The sequence below is a fragment of the Notechis scutatus genome, chromosome 9 (genome assembly GCF_049901735.1).
Source record: "Notechis scutatus isolate UNSWTSFEM ecotype Mainland chromosome 9, rNotScu1.2, whole genome shotgun sequence".
NCBI lineage: Eukaryota > Metazoa > Chordata > Lepidosauria > Squamata > Elapidae > Notechis > Notechis scutatus.
This window is the reverse complement of record NC_142017.1, coordinates 1,133,468-1,150,976: the sequence shown is the minus strand read 5'-3', so window position 1 is coordinate 1,150,976 and position 17,509 is coordinate 1,133,468. Positions and strand designations below refer to the sequence as shown.

Here is a 17,509-nt window from a genome sequence, read left to right as displayed (position 1 = left end):
CAACCTGCCCAATGCCAAGCGCTGCAACTGCTACAAGAGCTCAGCCCATGGGTCTCTGAAAGCCAACATGGGCCGTTGCCAGGCTACAACGTCCAGCCGAGAGGGGTGCTGGGAGTTGTGGTCCATCAGCCTCTGGGAACTGGGTGGCCTGCAGTTTTGCTTCTCCACAAGGCAGTTCCTCTTACCTCATAGCCCCCCAATTTGAGGGTCACAGTGACATCGATGGGGTGGTTGACCACACCCACCACGGAGCGCACGAGGGACATGAAGAGCAGCGGGAACCAGATGATGCAGATGAGGAAGAGGATGATGAGGCCTCCCATGCCATATTTGACGATCTTCTTCTTCTTCTGACCCTTGGGTTGTGGGTACTTCTGCAGGGGGAGAGGGGCGCTAACGGTCAGCTCAGGGCACCCCAGGTCTTCTCCATAAAGCCTCCTGTTATCCTACTGAAGGCCCATCATGCTCGCTAGGACTACAGCAATTGAACCCTCACAGCCAGAAGCCTCTCGCAGGCCCAGCTCCACCCTGTGCCCTCCCCTTCCATGGAGGCCCACCTTCTCCGTCTCACGGCTGCACTTGATGATGAAGATGTTGGCATAGATATCTTCCACACACATCCAGTTGGAGAGGGACAGGGTGGTGTCCGTCCAGACCCAGTCCATGACAGCGCGCAGCTCCACCAAGAAAGGCACCAGGCGAAACCTGTGGAGCCAAGAGATGTATCTTCAGGTCCTCCAGGGGGAGATTCTGGTTGACCCTGGACAATTGTCCCCACTTTCTCCTGACCATCAATGGTGCATGGTGCTCACCACGATGCATGGTAAAGAAATGGGGTACCAGATGTAGAGACCCATGGAGACACACAATGTTCTCACCTGCCCCCTCCCCCAAAGAAAGGTCTACCTTGCTGCAAAGTTTCCCCCCAAAGGGTCCTGCCTCTATTTAAGGGACCCCATACCAGGCTCTCCTTCTCCCCTGTTTTGTTGTTACCCTTGGAAAAGGAAGAGGTTCAGGTAGTTGTATTTCTTGGTGAGGAAATTCCCCAAGATGCGGGTGGGGTAGCCACAGCGAATCTGGTAGGCGGAGAGGCCGAAGTAGATGCACTTCACAAAGTACCACAGTTGGGCCACCGCATTCTGGCTGAACTTCCTGGGAAGGGAGACCAAGGATGAAGAGTGGCTTCCACCCCTCTTAAAGGAGGAGGCCCAGGTCAGGACGGGGGAAGTGGAGAGACAGCCACACACCTCTCTGTGACAGCAGGTAGAATGAAGAACATCCAGATGTGAATGCCAAAGACCAAGATGACCTGGAAGATGAGTTTGCCCAGGATGCTCTTGCGCAGGTAGAGGGCCCGGTCAACGACCATGGTGGAGAACTGAATCAGAAGCATCACTAGGAAGGCCTGGGGCACCTGGTCTTCAGAGAGGGAGGACGTGATGTCGGCTGCAGCCGAGTGTTTCTGCAGGGGAAGAGAAGCTCAGGGAGGAGGGTGGATACACCTCCCCCCCCCAATTTCCCTAGGAGACCACCTACTCCTCTCCAGGGACCCCCAAGCTAACTGTCCCTGGCATAGCACCGTCCTCCCCCTTTTGCAGGGGGGTTGGTGGTGAACCTGTGCTGAATTTCAGGGACGCTTGGAGTTTGTCGCTCTAATTTACCCCAAGCTCAGCCAGAGCAAAAGGGAGGGTGGTCTCCAGGCAGCAGATAAGCCCACTGGGGACCCCTGATCCTTCCTCTCCTTCTTTCTGTCCCTCCTCAGCTGGCAGAGTTCGGTCCTGGACAATCCCGTTTCCCAAAGCTCTGCTGGAATAGTCCCAAAAGCGCCTACTAGATGCTCAGTGACTACAAGTCCCAGAATTCCCAGCAGTCGACTAAGACATCTGGGGAGTACCACCCCAGCAAAGTCACTGGCAACAACGGCTTGAGGAAAGCAGCAAATCCCGAGTGGCACCACCGGACTTACTCCAAAGGCCCAGAAGCCGAAGATGATGATGATGAAGTCCACCACATCAGCCAGGAACATGAGGGCGTAGACATCCGTGGCAGCGCGGTACTGGCTGTGCAGGATGTCCTGGAAGAACCGGCAGGCTGGCTGGAAGGTGCGCTCTCTTCTGGAGGAAGAAGGGCGAAGAGGGTGGAGTGAGGTCGGGTGAAGAAGGGTGAACCAAGTCACCTCTGCAGGGTGCAAGGAAGGGCCCAGCCCAGTGGTAGCATGGTGCACTGGTTCAGACAAACCGGTAGTAAAAACAACAACAGCCTCTCATGATTCTCGGCTGATTGGTGCGTTAGGTCCGTGTTTGTGTGTGTGTGTGTGTTAGGGGCATGCGTGCACACAATTGATCACCCACCAAACCGGTAGTGGCACAGGTAGGATCTCACTACGGCCCAGCCAGAGTCACAGCCTGGTAGGAAAGGGAAGGTGGGTTTACACACAGGCTCCACACTGTGCTGAGCCATAAACACAGTGAGTGTAGAGAAGCAGGAAGGGGACCTTGACGGAGACATGCAGGAAGGGGGCCTAGGGAAAAGGGGTTGATGATGGGGTAATCATTGGGAAGAGGCTGAGTAGACACTTTCCCCGTTCCCTGAAGTCAGCCGACACAATCCAATTGCAAGGTTCTGCTAAGAGCCCATCTTCATCCAAGCAGTCCATCCAAGTAGTGTCAACTCATAAAATATTTCTAGGGCCTTTTTAGAGTTGCCAACAGAAAGGGAGCGGGGAGCAGTGTGGCAGCTTGCAAACTTGGCAGGTGCATTCCACAAATGTTTTCAAAGATAGTAACTAGGTGACTGAAGTTTCTGCCATGCAAAATTCTAACTGGAGAGCATGATTGATGACTCTGGGCTATGGAGGTGTCCCAGTGGAGAATATAAATGATGATACACCCAGGCAGTCCCGGACAGTTTAACTCCCACCAAATCATTTTTAAGTTTTGGAAGTTTGGCTCCACATCATGATTTAAATGGGGGCAACTGCCGGAATCCTGACACTTAGCTTCTGCTGTGGAATTGGTTTCCCTCTCTGCTCTATCTAATAGCGATAACAATGGCTGAACACAACGTATGAACGTGCCAGAGCCTAACCCAGGGGAGGAAGACCCCAGACATGACAGCCAGTGTTTCTTGGTTGAGGAGAATTCACACGAAGATGGTCGCCAACCTTCCCACCACTTCCCATCACTTACGCAGAATCAAAGAAGCGCTTCACTTGGCGTTTGGCAGCTTTCAGCTTTTCTCGGGATGCCCCTGACTTCTTCTTCTCCTCCTCCTCTTCCTCCACCACCTTCTCCTCTCCTTTCTGCTCCTGGACCTCTGAGGCTTGGAAAGAGAAGAGTGGGATGAACTCTTGGCCAATCTCTGCCTTCTCCCACTGATGTGCTTCAGCCAGGGAGCCTCTACAACACAGTCCTTCATCCCCCTCACCCCTCCCAGCCAGAAGATCCAGCCAAGGGAACACTCTTTGGGTCTACCAGGGTGAGGGTCCTCTCAGTTAATATGTGGCCTCTAACGGGACCCAGAGGGCCATAAAAATCAGGGATCTCCAACCTTGGCAACTTTAAGACTTGTGGACTTCAACTACCAGAAATCAGCAAAACTCTGGGAGCTGAAATCCACAAGTCTTAAAGTTGCCAAGGTTGGAGACCCCTGATATAAATCAATGTAATTGATACAACTATTGAATTAAGTAAATAAACTCAGTGGCCCTCCCTCCCTCTTTTCAGCTCCTCCTGCAGCGGCCATTAGGTACCTGCCTCCCCTTGCTCCTCTGGAGATTTGCTCAGTTGCTTCTTCTTCTTCTCCTCCTTTTTCTTTCTGAACCGTGAACGAATCCCCTTCTTCACCTCCGGCTCCGTCTTCTCCTCCAACACCACGATCTCTTCCTCGGGGCTGGCCAATGCCAAAGGCTCCGGCTCTTCCTTTCCTTTGGCCGCCTCTGGCGATTCTTCTGACTCCAGCTGAGGTTTGGCCAGCAGCTCTTCTTCGTGATCCCACAGTCCGTAGCTCTGGAGATGACAACTCGTTCAGAAAGGGGCCAATCAAACACAGGGAAGCATGGGAGAAGCTGCCCCAGCTCCGTCTCTGGCTGTGATTCCTAGCAACTCCCCAAATCTCAGGTTCTTTGCCGGATCTCCCTGGGCCTCCTCCAAGGTTGCTCTCCCAGCCCTGGTGGGAATTCGAGCCCCGGTTCCTTCTTACCAGCAGCAGGGAGCGGTGGAAGAAGAGCACCAAGAGCTGGATCAGGTCATATTTGATGTAGTTGTCGGTCTTCTCAATGCCCAGGATGCGAGGCGCAAAGAAAGGCTTCCCCTCATAGCGCACCATGGTGGTGTAGCTGTTCCAGGGGAAGAAGCCAAACTGGAAAAGGTACTTGAGCACCACCATAACCTGACAAGAAAGAGAGGCATAGGAGTCCAGGGGAGAAGAACTCTAGAGCAGGGGTCTCCCACCTTGGCCACGTTAAGACTTGTGGACTTCAACTCCCAGGATTCCTCGGCCAGCATAGCTGGGGAAAGCATTGCCTGGCTGGGGAATTCTGGGAGTTGAAGTCCACGCATCTTAAAGGGGCTGAGGTTGAGAAACACGGATCTGTGCCATCCTACTCGGCACCGGGGTTAAAAGCCAGGCCTTAATACCTTCTGAAAAGCTAAACGGGTGGGGGGCTGCCAAATCTCATGGGGGGTGGATTGTTCCCCAAGATAGGAGCAGACACCAAAAAAGCACATTTTCCAAGGTTCCCCAAGAACAGGGGTCTCCAATCGTGGCCGCTTTAAGACTTGTGGACCTCAACTCCCAGAGTTCCTCAGCCAGACTTAATGCTGCCCAGGTTGGAGGCCCCTGACCTAAAGCAAGAGGAAGGTTTTCTGGCATTTTGTTTTCTACCAGGAGGGTCTCCTCACAAGGAAGGATGGAAGGCAACCTCTTTCCTCCTTATCTGAAAGCCAACAGATAGGTTGCCTCTGAATATGCAGGCTCAACTCTCCACCATGAGAGCCTGGGCAGCATCTCAGCCATCATCTCCAGCCCTTGTGGCCCAACATTGGTCTCTCCTCGACAGGCCCTTCCAGGCTAGAGAAAACCGCAAAGGAGGTTCCTACTGAACGTAGAGCTGTCTTCTTCCTCTTCTGGGGCAGCTATGCTTTCTTCTTCCCTGACTCCATGGAAAACCCTAAACCTCTCAAGCTGGGCCCCTCCGCTGTGCCATGATGGGCTCCAGTTCTTGCTGGTGGGGGAATGGAGGCCGTCCAATGCACCAGGCAGGGACCCAGTGAGAGAAAATCTGCTCAAGATTTCCCAACAGTGGCCATTTCCAAGTAAAAGGACTTCAATTCCCAGAAATCCACATCCCCGCATAGCCATTGCTGAGAATTCTGGGAGATGAAGTCCATTCACTGTCAGTTTTCCCCCCACATCAAAATTAGCTTCAAAACGTCCTCCACCCCCCGCTGAAGAAGGGCCCCACCTCCGTGTAGACGATGGCCGTCATCCAGAAGGACTTTCTGGGCCGTGGGAGGGAGAGCATGGCCCACAGGAAGATGAGGATGGGCAGGACGATCGAGATGACCGAGGCTGTGACCATGTTGTTGAGGATGATGACGAAGTAGCACAGCAGGTCCGAGTGCCCAGCCACAAAGTGGTAACAGGCCACCAGCAGCTGCACAAAGCGGTTTTGGGAGTGGTAGAACTGCTCAGATTCCTCCAGCTCTTCGAAAGAGACACATCTGGAAGACGGAAGGGACAGACAGAGGGTGGGAAAGCTATGATGGGGAGCAAAGTCCCTCCAAGTTGGAATCACCACACCCACACCCAACCCCCCACATTTCACTAAGCTTCTGCATGCATTATACTGAGCCTACAACTCCCACAATGCTCCACTCTGCCTGGGAATTCTGGGAGTTGAAGTCCCAACATGTTGGATGGCAGAAAGACTGTTTTTGTACTCATTCTCCTTTGTCTATCAAAGATGTCCCAGGGATCCACAACTGCATCATCCTTTGATGGAATAACAGTTCTGGAATTCCTTCTGGAGCAGGGGTCTGCAACCTTGGCCACTTTAAGACTTGTGAACTTCAACTCCCAGAATTCCCCAGCCAGCTAAACTGGGGCCTCCACGTCAACTTTTGAAGTTGTGCATCTTTAACTGGGTGATGTTAAGAGCATTTGTCTTGGCACACGTGACCCTCAGAAGCCAAGATAAGCGGGGAGTCCTTGCGTGCCCAAGGCAGTACCTGCTCAGTAGCAATTCGCTGGCAGTGCGGGGGCGACTCTTGGCACAAGTCAGCAGCTCCTGGGAGTTGCTGGGAAGGAGTCCTGCGTTGTCCGGAAGATCCACAGCTGGAATTTGCTCCTCACTGGCGCTTCGAGAGTTGTAGCCAGTGCTGGCAGCACTGAAAACCTCTCCTCCATCGCAGCCACTGTGGAAGCATCAAAGGGATTACACAGCCTCTTCCAACAAGGGGCTTCAGTCACCCAAGAGCCAAATTTGACTGCATTCACCTTATTTCCCAGTTCACACAAAACATCTCTCCCAAAAGCACTTTTCCAAAAGACAACTGGACTTTCTTGTTTTTTTCCCTTGAAAACATTTCACTTCTCATCCAAGAAGCTTCTTCAGTTCATTTCTCAGCCAAGCTTCTTGGATGAGAATAGAATAGAATAGAATTCTTTTTATTGGCCAAGTGTGATTGGACCCACAAGGAATTTGTCTTGGTGCAAATGCTCTCGGTGTACATAAAAGAAAAGATACATTCATCAAGAATCATCAGGTACAACACTTAATAATAGTCATAGGGCACAATAAGCCATCAAATCATACTAGGAAACAGTCAATATAAATTGTTAGGATACAAGCGACAAAGTTACAGTCATGCAGTCACAAGTGGGAGGGGATGGGTGATAAGGAGTGATGAGAAGATTAATAGTGATAGTAGTGCAGACTTTGTAAATAGTTGGACAGTGTGGAGGGAATTATTTCTTTAGCAGAGGGATGGCGTTTGGGGAAAAAACTGTCCTTGTGTCTAGTTGTTCTGGTGTGCAGTGCTCTATAACGTCATTTTGAGGGAAGGAGTTGAACAGTTTATGTCCGGGATGTGAGGGGTCTGTAAATATTTTCCCAGCCCTCTTTTTGACTGGTGCAGGATACACAGGTCCTTGATTGAAGGCAGGTTGATTGTAATTGTTTTTTCTGCAGTCCTAATTATCCTCTGGAGTCTGTGTCTGTCCTGTTGGGTTGCAGAACTGAACCAGACAGTTACAGAGGTGCAGATGACAGACTCAATGAGAAGTGAAACGGTTTCAAGGGAAAAAACAAGAAAGTCCAGTTGTCTTTTGGAAAAGTGCTTTTGGGACAGCCATGATTCAGATGATTGAAACAGACATTCCCACAACATGCTACACCAGAAGCAAACTAACTGCACCAGCAGAGCCACTAAGAACGTTAACTCCGCCTCAAACTGCTCAGGTTTGGTGTTCTGTGCAAGGCCACTGCTGGAAGGGATCTAAAGAGGCCATCCAACCTCACTTCAAGCAAGGGGTGCTCCTTCCTCAACTCCTGGGCCCCACATGTGCCACAAGGCAGAGCTGCCCCAGTCCTTGCTTTCCGGCTCCCCCTCCCCAGCCCCATATGCACCTGCCTGGAAGCCATGCTGTTGGGCGATACGCCTGCCGTCCCAGGCAAGGCCGTGTCCTGCGAGGTGTTGTCGGCCGGCGGGGGCGGCTGGTACAACCTGTCCAGGATGCCTCTGTGAACCTCCTCTGCCTGCGTGGACGGGACTGGAGTGGGTCTTCTGCGGCAGCAGCAGCAGGCCAAGCTCCCCCCTCCAAGCCAGCCCCAGCCCGGCTGACGGGCGCTCACCTGGTCCAGCTGCTGGGTGAGCACAAACCTCTCCAGGCCCAGGACGGTGGAGAGGTGCTCGTGGTCCTTGGTGAGGGCCCTCAGCCACCGGGTCAAGCCCTCCACCGTAGCCTGGCACAGCACCCACAGGAAGCGCAGGGCGTTCAGTCCCCGCTGCAGAACGTTGCTCTTGCCTGGGAAAAAAACCCGTCTGAGTCACTCGCAGAACCTCTGGGCAGAACAACAGAGTTGGAAGAAGGGACCCTGGAGGTCTTCTAGCCCAACCCGCTCCTGCTCAGGCAGGGAACCCTGCGCCAGTCCAGACAAATGACTCCCACGCCTCTTCTTCAAAACCTCCAAGGATGCAGCAGCCACAATTTCTGGAAGCAAGTGGTGACACTGGTTCATGGTTCCCTGTTTTCCTCCTGCACATGGAGGGTCCAGCTTCTACAAGGGAGTCGGTTCCATTGGCCCATCTCCGTCTGAAAGTTGGAAACCCTTTGCAAACGTGTACACAGAGTCCTTGACGTATGGCCAGCTACTTAGTGACAGATGCCTCCCCCCCTTCCAAAGGTAGTTACGATGGTTTCAGAGTTATGATGCCCCCCTCCGGGGTCACATGACCACATTTTGGGTGCTTGGCAATCACTCCACATCTACAAAGATGTGTGGTATCCCCATGGTCACGTGGCAATAAGTTATGGCATTGCTGCTGAAAACGGATGTTTTCAGGAAAAATGCTCCAAAGTGAAAGGTTTGCTAAATGACCATGGCGTTCACTTAATGACCTAGTGCAAAAAAGGTTGTAAAATTGGAGCTGTGCAACCCTGGGAGTGGAAGTCCCCACATCTTAAAATAGCTGTCATACTCCTGTCGGAGTCTGAATCCAAGGAGGAAGCTGGACAGCTGACAGGGAGTGGGAGGGTTGCTCCATTGGCTGTGGAGGAAACTGGGGAAGGGCAAAGTCCGGCTGGGCAGAGCAGGGGAGAAGTAGAACAAGGGAGGGGGAGTTCAGAGGAAGACCCAGGCCCATCCCCTCTTCATCTTAGGACACGCAGGGAGGAACAGAGAAGAGAGCAACGTGGGTTGTGTGGCTTACGGGGGAGGAAAGGGCCCTGATTCCCTTCATTAGCCACACCTGGGAATGAGAGTTTAAAAGAGATGCAGGCTGAATGCTGCAGCTGCTGGGAACAAATGTGAGTTTATCTTGTGTTGACTTTGCTTATCTGTGTTCCTGGAATCCTCCCAACTGTGTTGAGTTATTGCCGTGCCTTCACTGCTGCAATTCCTTCTCCTGCCCTGCTGGATTAATTACCTCATTTTGCCTTGATTGGACTTATAGTTACAGTTTTTGTTGACAATGTTTTGGACTTGATTCTCTGCAGCCAAAGGCTGTTTCTGGGAGAATTTTTCTCCAGCCAGAGGGTAACCAGGACACTGGGGGCAAAGTTGGAGCTAATAAAGGGACTCTTACTGATTATCTGACTGGGTTGCCTTTGTGCCACGCCCCTTTGGGTCATCACAATAGCTGGGGTTGAGAAACCTTCTCCTAAGGGATTGGAACCTGAAGGTGGGGCCAAAGGGAACCTGTGCAGGCATCCCCTTCCATTGTGAGCCTTGCCTTCCAGCTACCTGGAGTTTCCTCCTCTTCCTCTTCCTCCTCCTCCTCCTCCTGGCTGCGTCTCTCATCTGGCAGTTCACCTGGGGGAGTCTCCTCTTTGGTCCCCTCCCCTGCAAGAGGAAGAGCTGGTGAAGCCAACGGATCGTGTTCAGCTGGACACACCCTGGCCACCTGGCACGTCCTGGAAGTTGACAGAGAAAACCAGCCACGTTTGGGGGGAAAAGGGCCTCACCTGGGGAAGAGGTGCCTTCAGCTGGATCCGTCTCCTGTTCCTCTTTCTCCTGGCGCCGCTGCTTACGAAGCACCGTTCTCGTGCTGGTGACCCAGGCCTGGTAGGCCAGCTGGACCCAGAAGACAAAAAGAGAGGCCGAGCCTGCCTTATTCCACTGCTGGAAAACACCCCGGAAGCAGGAGAGGAGAGCCCACCGCCAGGAGGTCTCAGGACACCCCAAGGTGGGCAGGCAACCCTGAGGTTCCAAATGTTTCTCCACCATTCTTTGTGGTCTGAGGACAGTTGGACTGAGTGGCTGCCTGCCTCAAGGAGTCTCAGGACCTTTGCCAAAGGGCAACCCAAGCAGGTGGGAGGAGGAGACACAGCCACCTTGAGCATGTGCAAAGGGTATTTCTGATTCACAGATGGCCTATCAGTGCTTGGGGAGCAGGAAAAGGGTCTTTAAAAAAGGCAGATGTGTTTATTTACCCGGGAACTGTGAGCCCAACTACAAAAGAATTAGGAAGGTTTGGTACTTTGCATTTGTTTTATAATCATTTATATTTCCTATAAATTCATCCCAGGCAGTCAGCGAGGCCTTGTGGGGGGAAACCTCCTACCCCGCCCCCCCCCTTCCTCACCTGGAAGGCGCTTTGTTTTGGGGGCTTTGGATCCTCCACAGGTGATTCTTCGTCCTCTTCGCTGTCCGTCTCAAACAAGAAGTAATCCCCCGAGTGCAGCACTAGGAGCCCCAGAGCAAAGGTCAGTCAGTGCCCTTCTCCTCCTTCTCCCCCCCCCGCCCCCATTCTGAACATCCCCACGTGGCTTGGGGAAGGCCATGGCTCCCCCAGAAGAGAGACATGCAGAAAAGTGACAGAAAGACAAGAGTGCCTCTAGGCATGTACAGAGAAGGGCCACTCTGCAGGTCAAGGACAGGAAAAGAGGACAGTAAAGACTGCAAGAGTCCAGTTCAGAGGAGCTGAGCCTCAAGACCAGGGCTCTTCAAACTTGGCCGCTTTAAGACTTGGGGACTTCAACTCCCAGAATTCATCCCCCAGGAATGTTAGCTCAGGAATTCTGGGGGTTGAAGTCCACCAGTCTTAAACTTGCCAAGTGTGGAGACCCTTGCTCAAGGCCCATGAGGACTGTCTGCTTTCAGCAAGGGGCTCTTCTCAGCTCTGGGTCTAACTCCAGGCCGAGGCCACAGCGTAGGTGACCAGCCAGAATATCTGGGCAAGCAAAAGGCTGGTTTTGGCCTTGGCTCTTCCTCAACTGTCCTCAAGGTGGAGAGTCAAAACAGACCCCAACCAACTCCAGAGACGCTTCCCCCACTGGTCACCCTGACGCCATTCTCGTTTAAGCTCTTTTGCTGCGGTTGTGAATTCTGGATTTGATGCTTTGGGCCGTTTCTTGGCTCCTCGGACATTGAGCTTCTGGTTGGGAAACGGCCTCCACTTGCTTTGTCAATAAGGCAAGACTCTGCATGCGCTCTAAAGTGGCGTTTGTCAACCTCGGCAGCTTGAAGGCGGGCGGACGTCAACTCCCAGAATCCCCCAGCCAGCACGGAGTCAAAGTCCATCTACCTTCAAGCTGACACGGTTGAGAAATGCTGCCCTAAGTGCCTGGGTACACACACACCCTGGGGCTTGCAAAGGGACCCTCCCACCCTCCCACCCCCCACCCCGAAAAGTCCAGTGAACCCCGAGGGATGTTCCCGGGGGCAGGGGCAATCCAGGGAAGGCCCCACTCCTGTGGCTGGGCCTCCAAGGGAATTCGAGGGAGCAGGAGGGGCGTTTCTTCCAAAGGGAGTCTGTTCCCACGGCCCCCCCGTTCTGTTTGTGTGAACAGCATTACCCCTGTAATGGCCCTGCCTCCCCCGGCAGCCTCCGTCCACCCGAGAAGGAAGGGCTACTTCCTCCGGGGAGAGTAGAGCAGGCGATGTGGGGCTGCCCTCCACAGAATGTGGTTTTCCTTAGAGGGGAGAAAAGGAAAGCAGAGAAAGTTAAAAAGAGGCAAACGTTTCCCAGGAAACCGAAGCAGGCAGAGACAAGCAGGCAGAAGAAGCGATGGAGGACGAGACCAGCCCCCAGCTGTCCACGCAACATCTCAGCAGGGCTTCTGGCAACCCCCTCCGGCTAGGGCTGTATGGGTGCCGGGTGGGTGGTTTGGATGGCACCTAACTGGCCCTGTTTCCCTTCTTTGGTGAAGGTTCCTATCCTGTAGGGTAAGAACCAGATCTCTCCCCCCCGCTCTCTCTCTCTGTGGAAGTTCACTCTCCTAAACCAGACCTTGCTCTACCAGGCAGAGTCCACGTCGCACAATAAAGTATTGTTTCTCAACCTTGCAGGCCTTAAGAGGTATGGACTTCAGTTCCCAGAATTCCCAGCTGCCCAGGTGGAGAAACACTGCAGTGCAGGACAACGCTCGCTAAACACTCCAGAAAGGATGTATCCGTAGCATGCGCGGCCAAAGCAAGCAAGCCTTTCACAGCAAGTTTGGGTGGTTGGGCTCGGCTGACGTGCCTAAGGGCAGCGGGAATGTCCTTGATCGAGGGAGGAAGAGGTGCTGCCAAGGCAACGGCCAGATAAGAGGGCACTGAGCCCAGGGTGAGAAAATGTCTTGGAGGTGCCCCATCCCAGTTCTCACAAAGATCAATGCAGGGGAAGCACATTCTGGCTTGAGAGATTCTGCTACCATAGCATTACCATGTGAGCAGGACTGACCTACATGGCATTGGCATCTTAGTCTGCTCTACCTAGTTGGACAGACATCCCGTCTGTATGCTACAAGCAAGCCACGGTTTAATCTCAGTGTGTTGACTAAGGCACAGCTGGCTAAGCCACACCCAAACCAGCCACAGAATGGCTCCAGTGTGAGCCAGCTAGTCTGGACAGCTGTTTCGCTTCCAGGCAGCCCACCAGATAAGTCAGGACCGAGCCTGGGATCTGCACACAGGCCAAAGCCTGAACTGGGCCTCCTTGCAAGGTCTCAGCTATGGTCCCCAACCAAGACAGGGCTTCCCCAAGGCTTTGGGTGGCCCCGAAACAAGCAACCAGGGTCCCGATGCCCGATGAGGCCTGCAGCTGCAGCGGTCTCTGGAAGGACCCAGACAGCAAGAGACTCAGCGTGGCAGCCCATGCAACAGATGCCCCTGGATGAGAGACAGGCCCACCCAGAGAGAGGCGTGCAGAATGGAGGAGGAGGTGGACTGAGAACCCAGATGACACCATGGTTAGCAATGGCAATGGATGAACCAGGGTTAGTATGTCCGCCAGCCCTGAGGCTGGGCTGTACCTGTGGCATGATCCAACCACGGGCGCCACCAGCGCTTCCTTTGCTGGCCAGGGTCCTTCTTGGCACCAGAGGCTGTGGAACAGGGTACAAAGGCAGATGAGGGACCCAGGAAGGGCCGGAGGGGCTGACCGTGGACAAGGCCGGCCGAGCAGCTGCTCCTCTCCTAACGCACACGGAAGTCTTCCGCAAGGCCAGGCCCAAACCGTCTCCATCTCCGGCCTCCTCAACCTCTCGGGGGCAAAAGCCATGCCTGCCTCATGCATCTGCGAGCGGGCGAGAGGAGGGAGCGCCCACCACTCTTCATGGAGACCAAGCAGGGAGGAGTCAGCGGCTACGTGGGGGTCGCAGGCAGGGGGAGCCCAAATCCCAGGAGGGAGGCGGGGGGGACTTGCAAGGATAAAGGAAGACCCACATCCCCGCCCCAGCCTTCCATGGGTCCAAATGGCATCTAAAGTCACACTTCCCGGCGTCTCCCGTGGGGAGGAATGGCTCCTTTTGTAAGGTCCACTGCTCGACGTGGCATGGAAGTGACGTGGGTGTCCACCAGTGAAACCATACAGTGGAACAGGCGACTGCAGGAGATCTGCCGCCTTTGGGCATGGCCCAGCCATGGACTTCCTAGAGGGTTTCCAGAAACGTTCCCCAGCCCGGCCCCCAAAGTCCCTTCACACCTGGCGTGTCTGCCTCCGTGGCCTCTTCCGAGTCCCTGGCCAGCTGTCCCTGGTGGTACTTCTCCTGCTTGGCTCGGATCCGTTGCATCCTGTGGGCAGAGGGCAGGCGCTGGGCAGTGGCACAGAGGCTTCATGTCCCCGTGCCAACATCCGCCCTGGATCCCCTTTTGCCTGCACCTCAAGTCGCTTCTCTGGGCCCCAGGAGCCAAAGTCGGTGGCTCAGACCTGCAAGGCCTTTCCTGCCCGGTGCTCATGCGTCTCCCTGCCCCCTCCTGCCAAGGCTAGACTGGCAGCCTCCTCCTGGCATCTTCTCAGCCCCGCCTGAAGGACCCCGCTTGGTGTCCTGGGACCTCCCCCCCAGGGCAGAAGCTTCACCCCTGAGCCACCTCAGCGGTGTTGAGCCCTCCACAGCCCGGATTCCCACTTGCAGATCCTTCAGGGATCCTTGATTCCCCCTGGCAGATTCCTCCCGAGATCCCTCCCGGGAGACCCAGGCCAGCTGCTGAAGCCAGAGATCGCTGAGGCTGGCCTCCCTCTCGAGTCCCAGACCCACAAAAACGAGACCCACGTCTTGCTCCAGGGAAGGGGGTCTCCCACCCCCCACCCCCACTGGCCTGAAAGCCAGGATCAACCCTTGTAGTCCCCCCGCCTCTTCCTCTCCTTCCCCTCCCACGACACTCACTGCCGCTTCAGTTGGACCAAGGACTTCTTCTCAGCCTGGTGGTGAGCCATCATCTGCTTGACCATCCTGGCTTTGAAGAGGGCGAAGCCCCTGTGGAGACACAAACCAGGATCCATGAGCCTGGCCCCCGGAGACCCGTCTTCACTCCAATCTGGGTGCAACAGGGTTACAACATAGGTGGTCCTCCACTTGCGGCTTCATCGAGCCTGCGATTACGGTTGTCAGTCATGAAGTGGGTCAGATAACAAATAAGAGATAATCAGAGTTGGAAGGGACCTTGAAGGTCATCTAGTCCAATCCCCCGCCCAAACGGGAGACCCTACACCATTTCTGATAGTGGACAGTCCAATTTCTTGAAAGCTTCCAGTGATGGTGCTCCCACAACCTCTGAAGGCAACTTCTGTTCCATCGGTTGATTGTTTTCCCTGTCAGAAAGTTTCTCCTTATTTCCAGGTTGAATCTCTCCTTGTTTAGTTTCCATCCATTATTCCTTGTCTGGCCTTCAGGTGCTTTGGAAAATAGCTTGACCCCTTCCTCCTCTCTGTGGCAGCCCCTCCAATATTGGAAGGCTGCTCTCCTGTCTCCCCTGGTCCTTCTCTTCCGTCGACTAGCCAGGCCCAGTTCCTGCGACCGTTCTTCGTATGTTTTAGCCTCCAGTCCCCTCATCCTCCTGGTTGCTCAACAGGTGACCCCTCCCAATTTTACGATCTTTTTTGTGGCAGTCATTAAGTGAACACTGTGGCTATTAAGCAAACCCATGGCTTGTTTTTTTTTGCTGGAAAGTGGACTTGACCCCCTGCCTCCCCGGATGAGCAAAGCTCAGCCCTGACTTCCCCGGCGGCCCAGCCCCTCCCCACCCACCTGGAGGCCTGCAGGGCCGAGGCCTTGAGGTCAGCCCAGACATGCAGGAAGTAGCAGCTGAGGAAGACCCTGCGCTGGAGGAGCAGGAAGACGAAGCAGATGCTGTCCCAGATTATGCCGGCTTCCTCCACAGGCAGCACACAGTCCTGGTTGTTGGCCGCATCCTTGGCTGGCAAAGAAGGAGGGAACGAGGGGCTCAGATGGGGAGCAGAGCAGGAGCCCCCCCGAGCCCCTCCCCACGTGCCTCTCCATCAGTGGGGACCCTGGGCACTTCCACATCCCCAGCCCCCAGAAGAGAGGACCATGTTCCACTCAAATGGAGGCCTCTGTCCATGGGTCACAAGTCCCACCAGGGGCCAAATGCATCTTTCCTTTCAAATCTGGGTGGTTGGGTTTTTGTGTGTGTGATTGAGGACACACGTCCGCTCAAACGGACTGGAAGTAAGCAATGAAAGGTCAGGTTTCAGGTGTTGTTTATGCAACACATTAAATGATAACCTTGCGTAAACATGCCAGAAAAAGCTATCGATAGAATATGGAGCCAAAGTAAACCAAATCATGTTTGGCCAAATCTGGTTGCTTGAATCTCATCCAACATGCCCGAAGCGAGGTGTGTCTTGGCCTTTCTCCAACGTCTTTTCCCTACAGGCAATTTCTGGAGTCCCCCCCACCGTCCCTGGGTCAAAGCAACCGTCACACGGACAGGACTTCTGCCGCTTCTGTGACGGTTGGGTGTTACTGTGAAGACGCTGCGAGTCATCCGTGGGGAAACCACAAGAGCTACGGATCCCTTCTTCCCCCGCTGTTTCTCCATACTCCACACTCCAGGTCCAGCACCAGAACTGGGGAAGGGGAGCCCTTGCGTCCCCCCCCCCCCACCAGTGCTTGGATGTCCAGAGAAGATACTCACGGTCATAGTAGCCCTTGACGGTGCAGGCCAGGCTGAAGAGCTGAATGACCCAACAGAAGTTGTTCTGCATTTGCTGGACGAAGACGCAGGAGAGGAGCTGGCAGAAACAGACAGGGAGTCACTCCCCACCCAAAAGGGGCTGCCTGCATTCAGGCCAGAGACCCACATTTTATACACACACACAAGAATCCCCCGCTTGGAAAGGAATTGACCTGGACTTGACATCCTTCAGCCTGAGAGATGGAAGGGAAGGCCGGGGGCTTGAGCCTTACCGAGAGCATATTCTTGGCAATGATCACCATCACGTTGTAGAGAATCAGGCAGTCCCAGAGGATCAGCCGGGCACGCAGGGACCAGCGCAACATGGTGGTGCCAAAGAGCAGCAGGTAGAAGCAGGCCATCAGGTAGCCCAGGCCAAAGATGCTGATGCGGTTGGCCCCAGCGACAAAGACAATGACCAAGACGAACCAGAAGAGGTAGCGGAACACACACACCTTGGCCATGTCTAGGTAGGACCTGGCAAGTGGGGGAAAAGGGGAAGGAAAAGATTGAGAAGAAGAGCCTGGTGGAATCGAATGAGGAATCTAGCAAAAGTCATTGATCTTTGATGGATCTCAGTTGATTTAATCCCAGTTGTGAGGGATCGAAATGTGGTGCTGGTTCAAACACCCTTTCTTATCCTTAGGATAAATCGTCCTAGTTAGCGTGAAGTCAGCCAGGAAAAGCCACCTGGGGGCAAAGCATGGCTAATACTCGCCCGGGGAGGGGGCTGTTCTGCTCTCACCTGCAGTTGACAAAATTGGGCACGGGGTTTGGCTGCCCCTGCAGGGGCTCCAGCTGCTCCCGGTTGTCCCCAGCCAATTGCACCCATTCTTCCGTTTGCTCGTTGACAAAAACTTTCCACTGCTGAGACGCGCAGAGGAGCAAGAGGAAGTCACCTGCGGGAAGCGGGGACTTTGTTTGAATGCCCATCACACCGAAAGACACGGGAAGGCAGGCGTGCTTGTGGGTAGCCGAAACGCCTCCCCTTCTGGAGAGGGGGAAGAGCCCACTAGCGAGTCACCTCCCACCCCAAGAGGTGCGGCCCACCAGGCAGCTTGGCTCTGTGTGTGTGTGTGTGTGAGACAATCACAGACTATATTTAAGAGTTGAACTACGTCCTTAAGGGGAACTGTCCCAGACGCCAAGCTGTACTCCGAGGGCCACGAGTCCCAAGGGCTTCAACCCTCCTCTGGGGAGCTCTCCCTGGTGCTGACTTTGGCTCACTCCTGAATCCAGGCTGGGGCTCAATGGCTGACAGAGGAAGGTTTTCATGACCCCAACCAAGAGGCAAAATATGACACCCTTTCCAGATTCACTTCCAAATCGGGACAGTCCGTGTCTTGTCTTGCCATGAATGATGACATAGTGTAAGCACAGCCACAA

General features: G+C 54.2%; 1 protein-coding gene across 5 annotated transcripts in view; it reads right to left on the bottom strand.

Moving 5' to 3' along the window:
- The window catches only part of PIEZO1 (piezo type mechanosensitive ion channel component 1 (Er blood group)), a 61,136-nt gene that overhangs the window by 4,076 nt on the left and 39,551 nt on the right, over window positions 1-17,509 (bottom strand). For 2 of the 5 annotated variants that reach the window (XM_087971373.1, XM_087971370.1), the window contains exons 24-46: window positions 16,869-17,022; window positions 16,357-16,600; window positions 16,085-16,181; window positions 15,175-15,343; window positions 14,314-14,403; window positions 13,632-13,720; window positions 12,961-13,032; window positions 11,521-11,637; window positions 10,308-10,408; window positions 9,688-9,796; window positions 9,467-9,565; window positions 7,856-8,028; window positions 7,635-7,759; window positions 6,231-6,416; window positions 5,465-5,723; window positions 4,201-4,389; window positions 3,752-4,007; window positions 3,189-3,321; window positions 1,967-2,114; window positions 1,248-1,462; window positions 994-1,152; window positions 558-705; window positions 186-374 (exon numbers count right to left, since the gene is read on the bottom strand). In XM_087971373.1, the coding sequence (XP_087827499.1) occupies window positions 186-374; window positions 558-705; window positions 994-1,152; window positions 1,248-1,462; window positions 1,967-2,114; window positions 3,189-3,321; window positions 3,752-4,007; window positions 4,201-4,389; window positions 5,465-5,723; window positions 6,231-6,416; window positions 7,635-7,759; window positions 7,856-8,028; window positions 9,467-9,565; window positions 9,688-9,796; window positions 10,308-10,408; window positions 11,521-11,637; window positions 12,961-13,032; window positions 13,632-13,720; window positions 14,314-14,403; window positions 15,175-15,343; window positions 16,085-16,181; window positions 16,357-16,600; window positions 16,869-17,022 (3,521 nt within the window). The remainder of the gene's footprint in view (window positions 1-185; window positions 375-557; window positions 706-993; window positions 1,153-1,247; window positions 1,463-1,966; window positions 2,115-3,188; window positions 3,322-3,751; window positions 4,008-4,200; window positions 4,390-5,464; window positions 5,724-6,230; window positions 6,417-7,634; window positions 7,760-7,855; window positions 8,029-9,466; window positions 9,566-9,687; window positions 9,797-10,307; window positions 10,409-11,520; window positions 11,638-12,960; window positions 13,033-13,631; window positions 13,721-14,313; window positions 14,404-15,174; window positions 15,344-16,084; window positions 16,182-16,356; window positions 16,601-16,868; window positions 17,023-17,509) is intronic. The other 3 variants (XM_087971374.1, XM_087971371.1, XM_087971372.1) reach the window with 2 other exon arrangements.